The following is a 23,477-nucleotide window of genomic DNA, read 5'->3' as shown; positions in this document are numbered from 1 at the left end:
GTTTTTTTCCTTGTACTGTCTTTGTTGGGTTTTGGTAGCAATAATTCTGACCTTGAGGAATGAGTTATAAAGTATTCCCTCCTTATTTGATGATTTATTTTAGATTTATTTATTTTTATTGTGGAGGGTATTACAAATGTCCCCTGTTTTCCCCCAGTTGCCCCTCTTCATCCAATTCCTGCCCACCCCAGGTCTTTACCACACTATTGTCTGTGTCCATGGATTATGCACATGTGCATGTAAGTTCTTTGATTATTCCTCGCTGGTCCCCTTCTCCCCTTCCCTCTGAGACCCGTCAGTCTGTGCCATGCTCCATGCCTCTGGGCCTATTTTATTTGTTGGTTTATTTTGTTCATTAGATTCCACATACAAGTGAGATCATGTGATACTTGTTTTTCTCTGACTGGCTTATTTCACTTAGCATACTACAGAATTTATATCAAATTGATATTATTTCTTTCTTAAATGACTAGTAAAATTCTCCAGCGAAGCCACCTGTGGCTGGAAATTTATGTGTTTATGGGGGTAGGGTTTTATTTTATTTTATTTTTTATTGTTTAAAGTATTACATATAGTATTACATATGTTTCCTTTTTCCCCCATTGACCTCCCCCCACCCCCTGGCATATGCCCTCACCCCCCTAGTGTTTGTGTCCATTGGTTATGCATATATGTATACAAGTTCTTTGCTTGATCTCTTACTCCCCCCACCCTCAGGGGTAGGGCTTTAAATACGACTCAATATTTTTAGAGGATTTATGAATATTCATGTTATCTGTTTCTTCTTGAGTCAACTTTGTACCCTTTAAGGAACTGGTCCATTTAATCAAATTTATCAAATTTATGGGCATACACAGAGAGAATAAGAGTTTAAGTAACTTTCCCTAGGTCACACAGCTGATACATGATAGAGCTGAGATTTAAGTGCAAGTAGTCTGACTCCAAAGATGACATTCTTAGTTACCACATATACTATGTCTAACAGAGACCAAAAGCTGGTTCTTTGAAGACTGAAATATGTCAAATTCTAGCAATATTGATCAAGAAAATGAGAAAGACATGGCACAAATAATCAGTGTTAGGAATATAAAAGGGCCATAACTGTGAATATTGTAGGGTTTTGTATGGATAAATTATGCTAACAGTTTGAAAATGTGAATTAAACTGGCAAGTTTCAAGACAAAATTAAATAAAGACTAAAAAAAACTGAGTAAACCTAAGGTCAGTAAAGAAATTTACCACACTATCAAGAATCAGGAAAACATATTATATACAACTGTTTCAATGAATAGAAAAGTATCTTGTATATAAATCCTTTAGAGTACATTCAGACATGTGCACAGATAGGAGGATAAAGAGAAGAATGGAGTCCCACCAACAACACAGAGCAGGGTAAGGATTAAAAAAGGATAGAGAAGCTGTATAGCCTCAGAGGCCAACCCAAAAACACTGCCACCCAGAGGCTGAGCCACAAACTGACTCTTAGGGGAATACAAATTAAGGCAGACTGGATCACAAATACGGCCTGCTTTAAAATCAGGACTGTGATTTACAACACGGAGGAAGAGTGTAATGCAGGCAAATTCAACACTCTCCTAAATACCTGGCAGGACTAAGGCGAACCAGGCTGAAGAGTAGAAGAACCGAAAGACCATCACTACTGTTCAGTGCCTGGTACGTTGTGCCTTGCTCTGTTGTATTTTGTGCCTTTAAATCAACCCAGCAGATCCAAGCAACAGCAGCCCCCTGAGCACCGCAGCCTCCTGATCACCACAGCCTCCTGATCACCACACCCTCTGTCTGTGGAACAGCAACTGTACTTGAAGCCTCCCCCTACCAGCCAGAAGAGCCAACACAGCTGTGAACAACACCCACCAGAGGAGCTGCTGCCAACTGGAAAGCAGCTGCTACCGCAACCATCTGAGCAGCAACCACAACCCAAGGAGCCCCTGCCACCCAGGGAGCAGCCACTGAACATCTCAACATCTACATATGTCAGCGAGATCAAACATGGGTAGGCAAAGAAACCCCCAAAGGAAAGAAAAGGAGGACTCCCCAGAAAAGCAGCTAAGTGAGACAGAGATATGCAACATGACGGAAAAAGAATTCAGAATAAGGTTCCTAGAGTACATGCACCACATGTTCAAGAAGCAAGAAGAAACAGATGAAAAACTCAACTACTTATGCAAGAAGCTAGAAGAAACAGATGAAAAAATCAACAACTTAAGTACAGAAATGGAGGATATGGAGCTAAGAATCGCAATTTTGAGGGCTTGCCATAAATTTGTGCAGAGCCTCACGAAAACTAATGAGACCCTCGATGCTACGATAAAGAAATTAGGACTGAAATAAAGAATATTATACCCAATAGCAGACCAGAGGAGTACAATAATCAAACCAAAGATTCGACAAAAAACACCCAATTGGAAAAGCAAAATGAAAAAAGAATCCAAAAGTGTGAAGATAGTGTAAGGAGCCTCTGGGACAGCTTTAAGCGGACTAATATCAGAGTCATTGGAGTGCCAGAAGATGAGAGACAGCAAGATATTGAAAACCTATTTCAAGAAATAATGGCAGAAAACTTCCCCCACCTGGAGAAAGAAATGGACTTACAGGTCCAAGAAGCACAGAGAACCCCAAACAAAAGGAATCCAAAGAGGACCACACCAAGACACATCATCATTAAAATGCCAAGAGCAAAAGACAAAGAGAAAATCTTAAAAGCAGCAAGAGAAAGAGGCTTAATTACCTACAAGGGAATACCCATACGACTGTCAGCTGATTTCTCAACAGAAACTTTGCAGGCCAGAATTGAAGGTCAGATAAAGAGCTTCACAGATAAGGAAAAGCTAAAGGAGTTCATCACCGCCAAACCAGTATTATATGAAATGCTGAAAGGTATCCTTTAAGAAGAGGAAGAAGAAGAAAAAGGTAAAGATACAAATTATGAACAACAAACATGCATCTATCAACAAATGAATCTAAGAATCAAGTGAATAAATAACCTGATGTACAGAATGAACTGGTGATTATAATAGAATCAGGGACATAGAAAGGGAATAGACTGACTATTCTTGGGGGAAAAAGGGGTGTGGGAGATGCGGGAAGTGACTGGACAAAAATCATGCACCTATGGATGAACACAGTGGGTGGGGAGTGAGGGTGGAGGGTGGGGTGGGAGCTGGAAGGAGGGGAGTTATGGGGGGAAAAAGAGGAACAAATGTAATAATCTGAACAATAAAGATTTAATTAAAAAAAAAATAAAAAAAATAAAAAAAAAAAAAAAAAAAAAAAAAAAGAGAAGAATGTCTTGGAAAGTAAAGAGACTCTTGTTTTAAAAAACCTAAAGCCAAAGTTGCAAAATGTTAAATCTAAGTTGTAGGTGTATGATTTGTTATATTATTACCTGTATTTCCTGTACATTTGAAATATTCATTAAGAAAAGTTTTCAAGGTTAGTTGAAATCATGTATGGGAAGACTTGGCAAATAGTATTTACCTACAAAAACATATTGTCAAAATTTTACAGTATGGATAGAAATTTACAGTTGCATTAGGGTGGTGAGATTGGGTGACTCTATATTAAAATTATTCTTCAACATTATATTATCTTCTAAATAAATAATAATTGTCTAAAAATAACAAGTTCATTATAAAAATTCAAATAATTTGCACATAAAAAATGAAAGGTTCCTATAATCCAAACTCCTAAAGATAATGCTTACATTTTAGTATAATTCTTCTGACTTCTTCTATGCATCTACAAACTTATACAAATTTTGTTTTCAAAAATTATTCATACACCACATGTATTACATGTAAAATTCTCTTTTTTGTTTAATAAAATATCTAAATATCCTTCTTTGTTATTAAAATGTGGTCTCTTTTAAAAAACTGATGTGCAGTATTTGACGGGCACTTGGGATTTTTCCATTTTTTCCTTAATATGAAAAACACTGCATGGAACATTCTTATGTGACTGATATAGATATTCTATGTATATATCTAATATATCTATCTGCTCGAGTTTTGCTTTAGGAGAAATCTCTAGGTAAAGGATGCACCTTTTATTTTAATAGTTATTATCAAATAAGGATGATGATAATAACAAATCCTCATGTAGTACTTACTATGTACTAGACACTGTTCCAAGTACTCTGCAGAAAAAACTGCTCTACAAAAATTAATATGTGCCAATTTATAATTTCTTAAAAAATTATGAACTACTTGCTTCCCTTTATGTTCATACCACTACTGAATGTTGACAAATGTTTTAGCTACTTCCAAGCTCATAAATGAAAAACTATCTGTTAATCTTAAAATCTGCATTTTAAAAGCATTAGTGAGTTTCACCAATCTGTCTATATAAAAGCCTAAGCGACCGTTAGGACGGAATGACCAGAACGACTGGTAGACCAGTTGCTATGATGCGCATTGACCACCAGGGGGCAGATGCTCAATGCAGGAGCTGCCCCCTGGTGGTCAATGCGCTCCCACAGAGGGAACGCCGCTCAGCCAGAAGCCGGGCTCATGGCTGGCGAGTGCAGCTGCGGCAGAGGGAGCCTCTCCCGACTCCCTGGCAGCACTACCAAATGGGGAGCGGCAGCAGCAGGTGCAGTAAGCTGGGATGAGCATGAGTGGCGTGGTGCCGGGCCCTGGTTTGGGCTCCTCCCTGGCCATCTGCTGCTTGGTGCACTGCTACATCCCTCAGCAGTCAGACATCCCCCAAGGGTCCTGCACTGCAAGTGACTATGTCATCCTATATACTAAAAGGCCTTTGCAAATAGACCAAACAGTGGAATGACTGGTCACTATGATGAGCACTGACTACCAGGGGGCAGATGCTCAATGCAGGAGCTGCCCCCTGGTGGTCAGTGCGCTCCCACAGGGAGAGCGCCACTCAACCAGAAGCTGGGCTCAGGGCTGGCAAGTGCAGTGGTGGTGGTGGGAGCCTCTCCCGCCTCTGCAGCAGCACTAAGGATGTCCAACTGATGGCTTAGGCAGGAGCAGGCCTAAGCCATCAGTCAGACATCCCCTGAGAGCTCCCGGACTGCAAGAGGGTGTAGGCTGGGCTGAGGGCCACCACCCGCCCCCTGAGGGCACTGGACCTCTAGTAGCTTATAAATTGCTACATCCCACACACAGTTAAACAAGGAAGGTGGTTTCTGTAGTATTTGAAAAAGAGATCTGTGGCTGCTTAATTCTAATTCATCAGAAGACTCTCCAAACTGTCCACATCCTGTTTATTCTACATGGGGATGAACATGCATTCCTATATATTGGGAACAGTCTCTGAGATTTAAAAATTAAAACCTGGCAAGGCTACTTTAACACTGAAAAAACAGGATGATACAGTGATGACATGAATGGACTCTGGCTTGCACATTTTGCAGTCAGCCCTGATTCTGACACTTATAAAGGGTGTCCCAAAATTCACGCAAGAAGTAATTTTGATAGAAAACAGGTTTATAATTAAAGATTGTAAATTTTTTATTGACTCATAAAGTATACAGTAGAGGGTTATGTATGGAATAACATATCGGGTAAATGGCCTCCACGGCTTTGCTGGCACATACGCACTCTTTTGTTGAAATTTTCCATGACCGTTTTGCATAAATGTGGCTGAATTTCGATGAGGCTCATTTTCATCTTGATGGCTTGGTTAATCGAAAAAATTTTCGCATTTGGGGTTCAGGAAATCCACGAGTGATTGTTGAGAAACAAATGCATCCACAACGTGTCACTGTTTGGTGCGGATTTTGGGGTGGAGGCATCATCGGACCATTCTTCTTTGAAAATGCAGCTGCTCAGGCAGTTACAAAAGAGTGCGTATGTGCCAGCAAAGCCGTGGAGGCCGTTTACCCGATATGCTATTCCATACATAACCCTATACTGTATACTTTATGAATCAATAAAAAATGTACAATTTTTAATGATAAACCTGTGTTTTCTATCAAAAGTACTTCTTGTGTGAATTTTGGGACACCCTTTAACTGTGTGACAAAGCCAATTACTTAACTTCTCTCTGCTTCAGTTTTCCCACCCATAAGATGGGAAAAATGGTACTACTGCCTCAGAAGGATCATGTCATGTACTACTTTTTATAATCAGGGCAAAAAATGTAGCTTCCCATACACAGCAAGATGCCTTTCACCTGTATGAAAAGTATGGTCACTGGTGCATGCAGCATCTTGGATTGCAAGAGGGATGTCCGACTAAGCCAGACTAAGCTGGCAGGCGGACATCCCCCGAGGGGTTCTGGACTGTGAGAGGCTGCAGGCCGGGCTGAAGGACCCCCCCCCCCTCCAGTGAAATGCACTGGTCCTCTACTTAATAAATAATATTGACAAGACTAAACTCTGTTTTATATACAACTGTAAACCTACTTTTGCCCCACCCAGTATTTATTAGCCAATGTATATTTTATGTTGTGAAACAGACTAAAATCCATACAGAAATTATGCATGTGATAAAAATGGCTCTTCATATCAGCAAAGAAATGATGGCTTATCCAATAAATGGATATTGATATATAATACTGTTTATCAATACAATATGTTGATTAGCAATACTATTTATTGATACTATTGGGGAAGAGGGAAATTTGGATTCTTATTTCTTAAACTAAAATTCCAGATAGCTCAAAGATGTAAATGTAAAAATTAAACCACAAAAACACTAATACAAGTGCTAGGCATCTAGATATAAATCTGAAAACATGGTTCAACTATCGCAGGAGGCACTGGCAGAGTAGGGTCAACAAAATATTTAAAAGAAGACTGTCTGCCCCAGCTGGTTTGGCTACGTGGATAGAGTGTCAGCCTGTGGATTGAAGGGTCCCAGGTTTGATTCGGGTCAAGGGCACATGCCCAGGTTGCAGGCTCAATCCCCAGGAGTGGGTGTGCAGGAGGCAGCCAATCAATGATTCTCTTTCATCATTGATGTTTCTAACTCTCTCTCCTTCTCCCTTCCTCTCTGAAATCAATAAAAATATGTTTTTTTAAAAAAGACTGTCTAAGGAACAGGATATACTAGTATATACATCTCAATGTAAATTCTTATACAAAGTTAGATCTTACGCTTGGATCATGTTAACTTACCCTCTACTATACAACCCTTCAATACAATGCTTTTATTAAGGTCTCTGCTACAAAAACTGACACAGAGAGGAACTTCTCATATTGTAAAATTATCATTGAAGATACTATATCATTTAATACACCCTAGAACGGGTTCCATATGATGAACTTCTTTTAGAATTTAGTAACAGGGAAGAGTCTAATTCTTTAGAACCTGTCTCTTAGATCATCCAAAATATGCTATTTAGGTCTTTATTTTTTTTTAGTGTTTAGAAAGCTCAGATCTAAATTTAATTATTAACAAATTTGCTTCCTCTTCCCCTTTAATGCCATGATTTTCTTTCCCAGTATTTTTCTGTATATATGTAGATTAATGACATCATGATTCAAATCCATTTTGAAAGCAGATATGATATAATAATAAAATTCAAATTCCCTTTTACCAAAAAGGGCTCTGAGCTTGTATCTTCCTTATTGTTAGTAAAGGGGACAATAATATATTAGGGGACTAAAACTATACTGGGCCTAGAAGAGGGCAAGTGGAATTGGATTGCTACATGTAAGTTACATAGGAAAAGTGCAGAGGCAAATATACAGAAGCAAATATACTTTGGTGACCAGGGTCTTATTACTACCACAATTACTATAACACTAACAATGAAACTGCAGCTAGAAAAAAAATGGAGATTTAAATGTTCTTACTTTCAAAAGGACTGTGCCTCCCTAGAAACACTTTCTGCTCAGAAGTGAGCAGCAATTCAGAAGAACTTGCCTGCTGCATCCGCTTACTATATCTCCTCACTTTACTATTGTTTTGGTGACATCTTAGACATCTATAGTCTGGCTATGCATAAAGAACTTCCACAAGAAGATGCTATGAAGAACTGAATTTGAATCATCACAACTGTCAAAAAGAAGAAAACTCCAGTTACATATATCTAAACACTTTCCCCCCTGAATAATAAAAAAAGATATAAATTCTTATATACATACATAATTACAGAATACCCTAAATCACAAACTATACTCTTCCCCTCCAAAATCGATAATAAAAAAATATTATGCTCTCAATAAAATTTTACAGTTAATTCCCTTGTTAATTAAAATGAAAAATTTCACTTATCTATATCATAAAAACAACCGGTCACCAGGAGGTGCATGGCTCACGGGGTGAGGCAGGGCAGGGCTGGCGGGGGAGCCCCGCGGTGAAGAGGACAAAGAGGGCACAACAAGGCGGGGGCGGGCGGGTGGGGGAAGTGGGGGGGGGGGGCATGTGGCGGAGAAGGTGCAGGGGATGGGCGCTGGGCAGGCTGGGGCAGGGAGCGTCGTGCAGGTCCCCAGGTGGTGAGCAGAGGTGCTCCCGCCACTGGGGGAGCGTTGGGGCGCAGAGTGAGGCAGTGCTCAGGGGAAGGGCGCAAGCTGGGAGCATCGCAGGGCACCGCAGCGTCCACGGAGCGTGTGAAGCGTCGTGGGGGTGGCGGACATGGCCCTGATGGCAGGCTAGGCCTAGGGGACCCTACATGCTCCTTATTTAATCATGCGCTGGGCCTCTAGTTCTTTTTTCTTTTTTAAAAAATATATTTTATTGATTTTTTACAGAGAGGAAGGGAGAGGGTTAGAAACATCCATGACAGAGAAGCACTGATCAGATGCCTCCTGCACACCCCCTACTGGGGGTGTGCCTGCAACCAAGGTACATGCCCTTGACCGGAATGGAACCTGGGATTCTTCAGTCCCCAGGCCGACGCTCTATCCACTGAGCCAAACCGGCTAGGGCAAGGCCTCTAGTTCTTAATAATTTCTTGTAAAGGAACATTATATATACTTAGATTTTACCTCTTTCAATATCATCCATCGGAGATGTTGGGGACATCTTGTCTTCGGATGGAGACTCTTTTACAAGATTGGGAGTCCTAGTTAAATTCCACATTTGTTGCTGCTGATGCTCTACACGAGACTGAATTTTACTGCTTCCTTCAACTCTGCAATTAAAAATATCAAAGGTCAGCCCTGGCTGGTTTGGCTCAGTGGATAGAGCGTCAGCCTGTGGACTGAAGGGTCCCAGGTTCGATTCCAGTCAAGGGCACATGCCTGGGTTGCGGGCTCGATCCCCAGTAGGGGATGTGCAGGAGGCAGCCAATCAATGATTCTCTCTCATCATTGATGTTTCTATCTCTCTCCCTCTCTCTTCCTTTTTGAAATCAATAAAATATATTAAAAAAAGAATTAATTATAAAAAAATATTAAAGGTCAAAAAAGATATGATGGCAATGTAACAACAATTTCAATTTACGAAGTTACTAACACTGACCACTTATTCTTTTCCCTAGACATCTGTAAATGGTATTCAAGAATTAAAACATTAATTTAATTCATTATTTAACAAATATTTCTGGATTCCTGCTATATATGCACAGCATATACACAGTTCCATTGAGGGACATAAGTGTGAATATAAACAAAACCACTGCTCAAAACTGAAGTGTTAAGATATACACAAATGCCTAAAATAAAATATACCTAAGTGTATATAGGTACTATATATTCCCTACATTCTAAAATTATCATTTCTGTTAAAATTAAGTTACTTCCACATTTTAACAGAGGCATGCTACTAAAGCAGATTCATTTCCTTTTAATACTTTTAAGAAGAGTTTATAACACAATTATATTTGACTTTTCTGCCTTTCCTTTTTCCAGTCACCAAATTCTGTCAGTTCTTCCTTGTATGCATTTTTCTGTTTCCCACATAGTTTCACTTTACTCAGTTTGTTTGGTGTATTAATGTTTCAAAACAAAAATATTTTTAATTAAAAAATTTAATCTTAGTTTAAAAAATTTAATACATAATCACTGCCAATGGAACCGGTAAGACGTCCTAATTTCATATTTAATATTGAAGGTATTAGCTTTAACCTACCTTTATGACCTTACTTTTAATCCACTATCAACCTCACTCCTCACTTTCCAATACTTATTTATTTGCAGGCACAGAGACAAATCTCTTCCTTATTCAAACAGGTCTTATTCCTTGGCCCCAAATAAGTCAGATATATTCCTGCCTTCAAATATCCTCATGTTCTCTCTGATCAATTAAATCAGTCATTTTCAAACTTTCCTACCAATAAAAAATCACCTGGGAACTCATATATTTAATAAGCATTAAAGGTAATTCTTATTACTAAGTACGTTTGGGGTGGAAAAAGCCCTAAATTTTAACCTCTTCTCAAATTACATCAATAAAGGCTCCCTGAATGCTCCAATCAACCATAATTTTTCTCTTCCTTTAATTCCTAGAGCAATTTTTATCTATAATATTTGCATAGCTTTGAGAGCAAATCCGTTATATTACATAGCAATTAATGCACCTGTCTAATTCCAAAAAAAGTATGAGATGGCTATATTCTCTTATTGACTTTCCTAATAGAATTATATGTTAATCCAATTAAAATGCAGAAATTTTGAGGTTAGTACTTATATAGAAAACTTTCCTTCTCCAAGTGCCTTACATATGCTAGGTATTCAAGACACTTTTATTAATGAAGATAAAATTATATTGAAGAGTACATAACGGCTCCTTTCAGTCCAGTTCTAAATAGAAGAAATTATATCTATACATGTAGAAAATATTCAGAAACAAGTTTTTATGTATCACAGAGAGAAATGGTACAAGAGAAATGGCTAAGGCTCTCCACCAAATTTAAACTTGAAAAAAGGTTAAAACATTTTTGTATCCCATAGAAATAAGCCTTATATAATAATGTGGCTTAATCAAATAATTGTTTTCACTGACATTTCCTTAGCAATTATGTGCTGATAAAAGAATTTGTTTTGTTAACCACATACCTTGTTTTTTTTACAGTGATGTTGCTGCTGAGTTTTTCTAGACGACATTCTCCAGTATCATGGTTAATTATCAAAATGCACTCTTTTAAGTAAGGTTTCTTTGAACCTTTAAAAACAGTTACTGGTGAAGTTGATCCCTGTTTAAAAAGTTAATTATCATTACTTGAAATTTATCATATAAATTTAATTGGGAGGGACTTTGAGATCTTCTGTTTCTCAATCTATACTTCAAGTCACCTAACTACTTAAGTTTAGTAAAAGTCAAAAATGAAAAGAAGCTGAGATCTTAAAGTTGCTATCCTTGAGGAAAGGGAATAGAGAAAGTACTTTCCCTGAGTCAGTAAAGATTTGTTTCATTCGTCTACAACAGCTAATTGGGATTCAATTCTAATACAACCAATAAATTTTACAGATAAGGGAGCAGAAGCCCTGAATCATATTTTCTACCCCTTTTTTTCCTTTATAAGTTTAGTTTTTAAAATCTTATATTTTCTTAAAATGGTGCTTCCCTATGCAGATTAAGGAAAATGAATGTATCAAGAAACACCTGTTAGAGTAAACCCACTGATTAAACTTAGCATCATGAAAGGTGGGACAACCAAACATTATATGCTTCATGATGTGATATAAAAGAAAGTGCAGCATCACCCAAAAACAAACAAAACAAAAAACCCACAAATAATCTAACTCTCATCAAGTCTTTAAATATATAACTACCAGTTTACAGGAAATATGAAGAATAAAGGAACAAGTTAAATAATACCAGACAGAAGTAATTTGAAACCCAGAACATGGGTATATTCTCTAAGACAAATAACCTGGTTTCTCTAGCATACTAATTGTATAAAAAGGGGAAGGTACATTTACAGAATAAAAGAGACTTAAGAAACATAGTTCAAAATATTATAAAAACTCTAATTTGGATTCCTAGAGGAGAAACTGTAAAAAGACATTTCTGAGTGCATCATGAAAATGTGAGTATGGATCCAATATTATAATTAATTCTGCTACATGTAATAACAGCAAGTTACTTAGGTAAAAAAAGAAAAATCCTTGTCAGTTAGAGATGCATACACAAGCAGTTTATGAAATGGCATATCTGGGATTGCTTTAGAATATACCAGGAAAAAAAGTGGTACGAGAATATATTAAAAAGATAAGCAAAATGTTGGTAATTATTGAAGCTCGGTGATGAGTACATGGGGGTTCATTATACTATACTATTTTCCATTATAAAAGGTTAAAGAAACCTAGATCATTGCTCACGACCTATGTGTTCTCACGACCTATGTGTTCTCCTCCTTCCTTCATGTGCATCCCTCAATCCTTAAGGAATCTTATGTTTATCATCTTTTAACTTTATTCCATACATTTGTATCCTTAAACAATAAAGTGTTATATTTGCTTGTTTTTTAACTTTTTAAAAATGCATTAAAATGTTAAAGCACTCATTATAATAATTTTGTCAAACACAATAGTAATATTAAATCAGGTTAGAAAAGGGTGACTTCTGAAAAGACTAAAGGGTATATCATAGTTTAAAAGTTAACAATCATTAGAGATTTAACATGTAACAGAAGAAGTAATATGAGATAAATTTGGTAATTAAAGATATCATAAATGGGGGTAGATTAGAGATTTCTGAAAGGTAGGGAGAGAAAATGATGAAACCAAAAGAAAAGAACAGGTTTTTCACCTCACATCTAAGACTTAAAAAAATCTATAGGAAATCAAGCATTCAAGGTACACAGACAAGAATATGTCTGGAGTGGTCTTAGAAGAGTGAGATGTGGAGCACTAAGTTGAAGCACTGGTAATGTGAAGAGCCAGAAACATGATCATGACAAAACAAATTGGGCTACTTAGCTGGTAATTATATTTTTCAAATGTCCTGGCTGAAAACAAGTGACTATGATACCCCAAAATAGCAAGGACTTCAAGTTATGGTGGATAGACATTCATGCAATATTCTTTAATATTCTTATTAAAGACTAGAGGCCTGGTGCACAAAATTTGTGCATGGGGGCGGAGGCGGTCCCCTCAACCCAGCCTGCACCCTCTCCAAACGGGGACCCCTTGGGGAAAGTCCAACTGCCAGGGATCGGGCCTACACCGGCAGTCAGACATCCCTCTCACAATCTGGGACCGCTGGCTCCTAACTGCTCACCTGCCTGCCTGCCTGATCACCCCTAACGGCCCCTGCCTGCCTGCCTGATCGCCCCTAATTGCCCCTCCTGCCAGCCTGGTTGCTCCTCATTGCCCCCCTTCTGGCCTGGTTGCCTCTAACTGCCCACCCTCCCATGCTAGCCTGGTCACCCCTCACTGCCCCCCTCTGCCAGCCTGATTGCCCCTCACTGCCCCCCCTGCTCGCCTGGTTGTCCCACACATCCTGCTGTTCGGTTGTTGCGTGAGGGCGTCCCGACCAATTTGCGTATTCCTCTATTATTAGTATAGATATTTGTATTATTACCTAGATAGAATACATCTTAAATAATAATACATTATTGTACTCTTGAGTTACTAAAGAATAAGGATTAGATCATAAATTTTTGTGAGGCGAACGTGATAACCACTACACTACGGAAACCGCTAGATCATAAATTTTTGTATTGCTCCTAGCAACTAAACTTCACAGATACTCAATGAATGTTGAATACCAACAATATGAACATTTTTTACTGTAATTAACAAGGTAAATAAGACTTTCATAGTCTCTATACTTGTCTTTCACACTTTAAACAAGTTTTAAAAAATTAAACTTTTTGTCCTCATGAAATTGAGCATTATTTTTATTTATTTATTTATTTATTTATTTTATATTTTTGTAAGTCATTGATATATTTCATTATCTTGGGAAAATTAAAAAAGGACAAATACAGTTGACTACATTTTGGTGGTGATTAAGATATAATTTTCATCTTACTATTTTTTATTGAATTTATTGGTACAATATTAATAAAATTGTATAGGTTTCAGGTATACAATTCTACAATACATTATCTGTATATTGTATTGTGTGTTTACCATCCCAAGTCAAGTCTCCTTCCGGCATCATTTATCCCTTCTTTACCCTGTGCTATCTCTACCCATCCCCACTTCCCTGTGGTAATCACCATAGTATTATCTGTGTCCATGAATCTTCCTTTTTTTTTTTTTGCTAATCCTTTCATACTTTTCACCTAGCCCCCAAACCCTTCTTCTCGGACAGCTGTCAGTCTGTTCCCTGTATCCATAAGTCTATCTCCACTTTGTTAGTTTATTTTGTTCATTGATTCCACATATAAGTAAAATAGTATGGTACTTGTCTTTCTCTGACTTGCTTATTTCACTTAGCGTAACACTCTCCACGTCCATCCATACTGTTGCAAAAGGTAAGACTTCCTTCTTTTTATGACTGAGTAGTATTCCACTGCATAAATGTACCACAGTTTTACCCACTCATCTACTGATGGGCACTTGGGCTACTTCCAAATATTGGCTATCTATACTAATAAAAGGGTAATATGCTAATTAGATGGGGTTGACTGGACATCTTCCAGACATCTGACTTCTTTCCAGACAAAGCCATGGTGGCAGGGGCCAAGGCAGAGGTGGTTAGAGGCAATCAGGCCAGCAGGGGAGCAGTTAGGGAGCGGCCAGACTGGCAGGGGTACAATTAGGGGTCAGCCACGATGGCAGGGGGGCAATTAGGGGGCAACCAAGCTGGCAGGAGGGCAGTTAGGGGGCGGTCAGGCTAGCAGGGGGGCAGTTAGTGGGCGGCCAGGCCAGCAGGGGACCAGTTAGGAGGCGATCAGGCCACCAAGCAGAGGCAGTTAGGGGCGATCAGGCAGGCAGGCAGGTGAGCGGTTAGGAGCCAGCAGTCCCAATTTGCAAGAGGGATGTCTGCAGGAATCGGGCCTAAACCGGCAGTTGGATTAAAAAAATTACATAAGTTTCAAGTATACAATCATCATCTCACTTAGATTATTGTTATTTTCCTCCATACTCTACTTCCAGTTTTGTTTCTTATCTGCTGACAGGCAAATTGATCATGCCTCATTACGAATATCAGAAAAGGAAAGTAATCAGTAATGGAATAGAAATGTACAATAGTATTCCTAAAGTAACGAGGAGGGGAAAAAAGAAAGATGAGATACCTGAAACTAAATAAAGAACAAAAATGAGGAAATAAATCAAAATAACTAATAAACATACAAAATAAAAATACAAAATGATAGAAGTAAAAATTAAGTATGTCAACTTCAAATTAAATGTGGATATAATTCTCTTAGTAAAAATAGAATGTCAAACTGGGTTTAAAAATGAAACAATATTCTGTTAACAAAAGATATACTTAAAACAAAATGTCAACTAAATAAAAGGAAAGGAACTAAGATTCCATGAATATGCAAACAGAAAGCAAAGGTGGCAATATTAATATCAGATAAGGTGGCATTTAAGCTTAAAAATCACCAAAACAGGATAAAAAGGGTTGATTATGTAATGATAAAAGATATAATTAATTTAAAAATATAACTACAACAAGCTGTTAAAATAGGACTCTGGTATTAAAATAGGCTGAAGTCTCTAGAATGCGGTAGGCTATTTTCCCATGTGAGCTAAGTAAACTTAATGAAAGGAATCAGACTGGGTTCAATATATAGAATGGCATAATAGTCCACCAGACATCCTAGTATAGAACTCTCACAAGTCTAAAGTTTGAGGGATAAAGTCATAAGCAACCAGTAAGGATGCATTTCCTACATAATAGGAATTGTAGTTGGAAGTTTCCGGTGGGCTATTTCATTGAGGCCTACAAAAGTACCCCATAAGATAGTCAGCACTAAAAATATGCCAAACTTGGACTGCACCAATGACAAATTATAACAGTCCTTTCCTTTCAAAATTCAACATTTTGAAATTTCATAGCAGTCAACCATACAGAACTGATTATAAAGAAAAGAGATTTGCAATGCCCAGTATTAACCAACTAAATTGTCTGTCTTTTTTATTAGTTTCTCCTATTTGTTATTATCAAAACAAACAAACAAAAACCTAGAGAAATGAGAATTAGAAAATCTACCTTATTGAAGAACTACGAGAACCTTCTTTAAAGTATCTAAAATAATAAAAGCAGACGGAAAACCAAGATGGCAGCATAGGTAAACACTGGAAATTGCTGCCTCACACAAACACTTCAAAAATACAACTAAAAGATAAAACAGACATCATCCAGAACCACAAGAAAGCTGTCTGAGTGGAAACTCTACAACTAGAAGGAAAGAGAAAAGCATACCGAGACTCAGGAGGTGCGGTGTGGAAGTCAAGTGCAGAGGTACGGAGATGCACGCAGAAAGGGCTGGCGGCTGAGGACACGGTTGTCTTTTTCAATCGGGAGGGAGTCTCAAGCTCCCAACTGCTCTGAACTCCAGTTCTGGGCGAGTCTCTGGGGACCCAAACTCATACGGGGAGAGGCTAGACTGTCTGGCATCAGTCGGACCTCGAGGGCGGCTTTCTCTCAGAGGTGCTTGCAGCAATTACTGGGACACTAAGAAGCGGGGCCTCTTAAGGCAGGACTGAGGAGCAGCCATAGCTGCTTGCTACGCCCTGTTGATCCCCTGGGACCCCGCCCGGCCCAAGCCCTGCACAGAGGCTTTTGCATATGAAAGGCCTGGCCCTTTGCAATCTGAAAATTACCTAACTAACTGCAGCTGGCCCAAGGCCCCACAGCAGCTGGCATTCCTTCACAGCTGAGCCCCTGCTGGGTAGCCTCAGACAGAGGCTAAATTAGCACCTCCTTAGCGATCCAAGAGCCAGTGTACCCAGTGGTCAGAGTGGGACCATCCAGATTACAACTCCTCAGATCCATAAGGGACACACTCAGGGTGCAGACTCAGTGAGCACCAAAGCCCCACTGAAGCAAGTCTTGCCCCAGAAGGGTGTCTCCAGCACAGAAGTTCTCCCACTGCAGACACAGCTGATTCTCACAGCCAATTGGCCTGGAGGTCAATTCCTCCCAGTGATATCTACAACAATCAAGGCTTAACTACAACAAGACTGTGCACACAGCCCACAAGGGGGTGCACCAAGAGTGTCCACCTCAGGTAATTGGGGAGGCTGAGCCACTGGGCCCTATAGGACACCTAGCACAAAAAGCCACTCTATCAACACAGGGGAGCATAAAAAATGTGGAGACAAAGAAACAGGTCACAAATGACAGAAATGGAGGAAAGCAAACTACTGTGTGGTTTAGAGTTCAAAACCACACTTTTAAGGTTTTTCAAGAATTTTCTAGAAACCGCCGATAAACTTAGTGAGACACTCAAGAAATCTAGTGAGACCGCCGATAAATTTAATGAGATCCTCAATAAGTCTAGTGAGACCCTCGAGGTTGTGAAAAAGGACCAACTAGAAATTAAACATACACTGACTGAAATAAATAATATTATACAGACTTCCAACAGCAGACTAGAGGATCGCAAGAATCAAGTCAAAGATCTGAAATACGAAGAAGCAAAAAACACCCAACCAGAAAAATGTAAAGAAAAAATAATCCAAAAATATGAAGATAGTGTAAGGAGCCTCTGGGACAACTTCAAGCGTACCAACATCCGAATTATAGGGGTGCCAGAAGAAGAGAAAGAGCAAGATATTGAAAACCTATTTGAAGAAATAATGACAGAAAACTTCCCCTACCTGGTGAAAGAAATAGACTTACAAGTCCAGGAAGCGCAGACAAACGGAATCCAAAGAGGACCACACCAAGACACATCATAATTAAAATGCCAAGAGCAAAAGACAAAGAGAGAATCTTAAAAGCAGCAAGAGAAAGACAGTCAGTTACCTACAAGGGAGTACCCATAGGACTGTCAGCTGATTTCTCAACAGAAACCATGCAGGCCAGAAGGGAGTGGCAAGAAATATTCAAAGTGATGAATACCAAGAACCTACAACCAAGATTACTTTATCCAGCAAAGCTATCATTCAGAATTGAAGGTCAGATAAAGAGCTTCACAGATAAGGAAAAGCTAAAGGAGTTCATCACCACCAAACCAGTATTAAATGAAATGCTGAAAGGTATCCTTTAAGAAGAGGAAGAAGAAAAAGGTACAGATACAAATTATGAACAACAAATACATATCTATCAACAAGTGAATCTAAAAATCAAGTGAATAAATAATCTGATGAACAGAATAAACTGGTGATTATAATAGAATCAGGGTCATAGAAAGGGAGTGGACTGACTATTCTCGGGCGGGGGGGTAAGGGGGTGATGTGGGAAGAGACTGGACAAAAATCGTACACCTATGGATGAGGACAGTGGGGGGGGGGGGTAAGGGCAGAGGGTGGGGTGGGAACCGGGTGGAGGGGAGCTATGGGGGGAAAAAAGAGGAACAACTGTAATAATCTGAACAATAAAGAATTAATTTAAAAAATAAATAAATAAAAGCATAATATGTTAATTAGACCAGACATCTTTCCGGATGAAGCTGGGGCTGCAAGGGCCAAGCCCCTTGCACGAATTTCATGCATTGGGCCTCTAGTAGTGTAATAAAAGTTCTATTTTATGGGATGACTCCAAGCTTCTAGCCATTTTTATCAGGATGATAAAAATGAATTCATAAAGAAAATAGGAGAAACTAAATGCCTCAAACTAATAATCATTACAGTTCCATAAAATACCCACAAAATTAAGAACTCTGAAGAGTAAATCTCCTACTTGTTTTTTTAAGAAGTTCTTTAATTAAGAAGGAAAAATTCACAAAGTTCAGTTGAAATTGTAAATTCTATTCTTATTCATAATTATTTAAGGACTGCAAGAAGAAAAAAAATATTTGCTCTTGATAGGTGGTAATTTTAATAATTCTCTTTCATTCTATCTGTCTAAAAGAGTTACAGGATAAGTTCAAACACTTATGCATTGCACAAAGGTCCTTTACTACCTGATTATTAAATACCTTTCCACCTCTCAGTATGTCCCCAAATGCACCCACCTAGCCAAAGTAGTTTATATATAGTTCTTCAAATGTAATAGGCTCTTCAGTTGCTTTGTCTTAGACCAGTGGTTCTCAACCTTCCTAATGCCGCGACCCTTTAATACAGTTCCTCATGTTGTGGTGACCCCCAATTTCATTGTTACAAATTGAACATAATTAAAGCATAGTGATCAATCACAACAACAGTATGTAATTATATATGTGTTTTCCCATGGTCTTAGGTGACCCCTGTGAAAGGGTTGTTTGACCCCCAAAGGGGTTGCGACCCACAGGTTGAGAACCGCTGTCTTAGACCATTATCTGTTTCTTTTCTCTGCCTAAAATGTCCTTTCCTCTATTCTTCAACTAGGCAACTTCAAAACAGTATGTACTCTTGTCTCATTTCCCTCTCCTGGCTGAGTTACCTCACTTTTGTACTCCCATAATACTCTGTATATACTCTTGTGATAGTCCTTATGTTTCTATATTATAATCCATTATTTCCTGTCTTCCTCATTAAATAACATTTTTTTAGGACACTGACCATGTCTAATATATCTCTGTATTCCCAATAGCTACCTAATGCATGAATTGTGAAATTATTTAATTTAAATTCAGTGGGAATCTTACAATAATATCCCTTTAGTCTAAATATATAGAAATAGGTCAGCCGGCATGGCTCAGTGGATTGAGCATCGTCCCCTGAACTGGTTCAATTCCGGTCAGGCATATGCCCGGGGTGTGGCCTCAATCCCCAGTAGGGGGCATGCAGGAGGCAGCCCATTGATGTTTCTCTATCATCGATGTTTCTCTCTTCTCTCCTTCTCCCTTACCCTCTCTCTAAAAAATCAATAAAATTTAAAAAAATAAGTTAAATAAATAAATAAATAAATAAATAGAAATACTGCCCAGCCAGCATGGCTCAGTGGTTGAGTGTCAATCTATGAACCAGGTCACAGTTTGATTCCTGGTCAGGGCACATGGCAAATGCCTGGGTTGCAGGCTTATTCCCCAGTGTGGGCCATGCAGTAGGCAAGTGATGAATGATTCTCTCTCACCATTGATGTTTCTGTCTCTCTCCCTTTCCCTTCCTCTCTGAAATCAATAACAATATATTTAAAATAAATATATATATACATATATATATATACTCACTTCTATATTTGGCAGAGTTATTGTCACCTGTTCACCTTTGCCGACCTCAAGTTCTCCTTCACAAGAAGTGTCAACAGAAGCAGGTTTGAAGTCATCTAAAAATAGATATGGATACAGATTTTTATAAGATGGAACAATACCCTATTACTTAGATATGAGCATGTGTCAGAGTGATAAATCATTTTTCAACAACCAGTAATTAAAATGGTTTAAAAGAGTCTTTATATTACAAATAAACAAACAAAATACAATCCAGTTTACTTCTGTATGTATAATAAGGAAACACAAAATTAGCTAGAATAAAAAGATGAGAGGTTGGCCAACAACCTCTGACATCAGTTTCATGATATCAACATCAATAGGGAGAGAAGACAACGATATCTTCTTTTATAATATCTTTTCAGAGACATCTCCTTCCATTCTTGCCTCATTCAAACTAGCTTCTAATCAACAAAAGGCTAAACTATCAAAGTACCTAGAGCTTGCTCTTCTTTTCTCTGTGCTTTTGCTCTCTTAGAATTGGAATCCTATTTTAAAATTCCCTCTTCTATGAAGGGGTCTCTGTGTTTAGCCCTTTCCCTATTCTCCAAAATCTCAACTCTTATCAATTTCTGTAGCATTTACCATATCACTTATGAAAATCTAACATATATTACCTGAAATTATTAACTCTTTGTGTCCTATTGAACTGTAATATTTATTTAGTTATTTTTAATTTATTGGGGTGACACTGTTAACAAAATTATACAGGTTTTAAGTGCACAATTCTATAACACATCATCTGTACACTGTATTATGTGGTCACCACCTCAAGTCAAGTCTCCATAACAGTTGTTTATTTTTTTACTTATTTTTTAATCCTCACCCGAGGATATTTTTCCTTGATTTTTAGAAAGAGTGGAAGAGAGAGGAAAAGACGGAGAGAAATATCAATGTAAGAGAAACACATCAATTGGTGGCCTCCTGCTCTTGACCGGAACCGAACCCGGAACCCTTCGGTCTGCACGCTTATGCTCTATCCACTGAGCCAAACCAGCTAGGGCAAGTCTCCATAACTTTTTTTCCCAAATTGTTTTTAAGAAATAATTCTTTATTGTTGAAAGTATTACATATGTCCCCTTTTTACCCCCACTAACCCCCCTCCAGCCTGCCCCCGCCCCCCAAGTCTCCATAACTTTTAAAGCACAATGCCTCATATTTGAATTCCTTCAGAATTGTGGCTCCTAACACAATGTCTTTAATATAATGGGTTCCTAAGAGATCTTCATAACTGAATCTGGTTCATATACCTTCTCTGAACCACCTCCAAACTTCTTTCTAAAAAATATTTTTATTGAATTTTAGAAAAAGAAGAGAGGGGGGAAGACAAACATCGATGTGAGAGCAGAACATCAATCAGCTGCCTCCTGCATGCCCCCTATTGGGGAATCCAGCCCACAACTCTTTTTTTTTTTTTTTTTTTTTTATTGCTTAAAGCATTACAAAGGGTATTACATATGTGTCCTTTTTTCCCCCCCACCCTTGACAAGCCCCTGCCCTCCCTTACCCCCCAGTGTCTTATGTCCATTAGTTATGGTTGTATGGATGCATACAAGTCCTTCGGTTGATCTCTTACTCCCCTCCCTCCTGTCCCCCAACCCTCCCTGGCCTTACCACTGAAGTCTGACAATCGGTTTGAGGCAGCTCTGCCACTGTATTTATTATTGTTCAAAAGTTTGTAATGGTCTTAATTATCCATGAAAGAATGAGATCATGTGGTATTTTTCCTTCATTGACTGGCTTGTTTCACTTAGCATAATGCTCTCCAGTTCCATCCATGCTGTTGCAAATGGTAAGAGTTCCTTCTTTTTAACAGCAGCATAGTATTCCATCGTGTAGATGTACCACAGTTTTCTAATCCATTCATCTACTGATGGGCACTTAGGCTGTTTCCAGATCTTAGCTATGGTGAATTGTGCTGCTATGAACATCTGGGTGCATATAACCTTTCTGATTGGTGTTTCTGGTTTCTTGGGATATATTCCTAGAAGTGGGATCACAGGGTCAAATGGGAGTTCCATTTCCAATTTTTTGAGGAACCTCCATACTGCCTTCCATAGTGGCTGCACCAGTCTGCATTCCCACCAGCAGTGCACAAGTGTTCCTTTTTCTCCACATCCTCTCCAGCACTTGTCGTTTGTTGATTTGTTGATGATGGCCATTCTGACAGGTGTGAGATGGTACCTCATTGTTGTTTTGATTTGCATCTCTCGGATGATTAGTGACTTTGAGCATGTTTTCATGTCTCTTGGCTTTCTGAATGTCCTCTTTTGAAAGGTGTCTATTTAGATCCTTTGCCCATTTTTTGATTGGATTGTTTATCTTCTTTTTGTTAAGTTGTATGAGTTCCCTATAAATTTTGGAGATTAAGCACTTATCAGATATGACGTTGGCAAATATGTTTTCCCACGAGGTGGGTTTTCTTGTTGTTTTGTTGATGGTTTCTTTTGCTGTGCAGAAGCTTTTTATTTTGATGTAGTCCCATTTGTTCATTTTCTCTTTAGTTTCAACTGCCCTAGGAGCTGTATCAGTGAAGAAATTGTTTTGGCATATGTCTGAGATTTTGTTGCCTTTGTATTCTTATAGAATTTTTATGGTTTCCTGTCGTACATTTAAGTCCTTTATCCATTTTGAGTTTATTCTTGTGTATGGTGTAAGTTGGTGGTCTAGTTTCATTTTCTTGCATATGTCTGTCCAATTTTCCCAACACCATTTATTGAAGAGACTATCTTGGCTCCATTGTATGTTCATGCCTCCTTTGTCAAAAATTAATTGAGCATATTGGTTCGGGCTAATTTCTGGACTCTCTATTCTATTCCACTGATCTATATGTCTGTTCTTGTGCCAGTACCAGGCAGTTTTGAGAACAGTGGCTTTGTAATACAGCTTGATATCTGGCATTGAGATCCCACCTACTTTGTTCTTTCTCAGGATCGTTGCAGCTATTCGGGGTCTTTTTTTATTCCAGATGAATTTTTGGAGAGTTCGTTCTAGATCTTTGAAGAAGGCCATTGGTATTTTAATGGGAAGTGCGTTGAATGTATAGATTGCTTTGGGTAGTATGGACATTTTAATGATGTTGATTCTACCAATCCAAGAACATGGTATGTTCTTCCATCTGTTTATGTCTTCCTCTATCTCTTTTTTCAACGTCCTGTAGTTTTCTGAGTAGAGGTCTTTAACCTCTTTAGTTAAGTTTATTCCTAGGTATCTTAATTTTTTTGGTGCGATGGTAAATGGGATTGTTTTTCTGATCTCCCTTTCTGAAAGTTCACTATTGGTGTATAGAAATGCCTCAGATTTCTTGGGGTTAATTTTGTATCCTGCTACATTGCCAAATTCATGTATTAAGTCTAGTAGCTTTTTGATGGAGTCTCTAGGGTTTTGTATGTATAATATCATGT

General features: G+C 38.5%; 1 protein-coding gene across 2 annotated transcripts in view; it reads right to left on the bottom strand.

Annotated features, from left to right (window-relative positions):
* EAF2 (ELL associated factor 2) overlaps positions 1-23,477 on the bottom strand; it is a 41,878-nt gene that overhangs the window by 5,621 nt on the left and 12,780 nt on the right. The window contains exons 2-4 of one of the 2 annotated variants that reach the window (XM_070403573.1): positions 20,035-20,129; positions 10,925-11,061; positions 8,915-9,060 (exon numbers count right to left, since the gene is read on the bottom strand). In XM_070403573.1, the coding sequence (XP_070259674.1) occupies positions 8,915-9,060; positions 10,925-11,061; positions 20,035-20,129 (378 nt within the window). Of the gene's footprint in view, positions 1-8,914; positions 9,061-10,924; positions 11,062-20,034; positions 20,130-23,477 lie in introns of those variants that run through there. The other variant, XM_070403574.1, reaches the window with a different exon arrangement.

Source organism: Myotis yumanensis, unplaced genomic scaffold (assembly GCF_028538775.1).
Source record: "Myotis yumanensis isolate MYYU_CA2020_CCGP unplaced genomic scaffold, mMyoYum1.0.hap1 SCAF_2, whole genome shotgun sequence".
NCBI classification, from domain to species: domain Eukaryota; kingdom Metazoa; phylum Chordata; class Mammalia; order Chiroptera; family Vespertilionidae; genus Myotis; species Myotis yumanensis.
The sequence above is the reverse complement of the archived record's forward strand: the minus strand, read 5'-3'. Positions and strand labels throughout refer to the sequence as shown.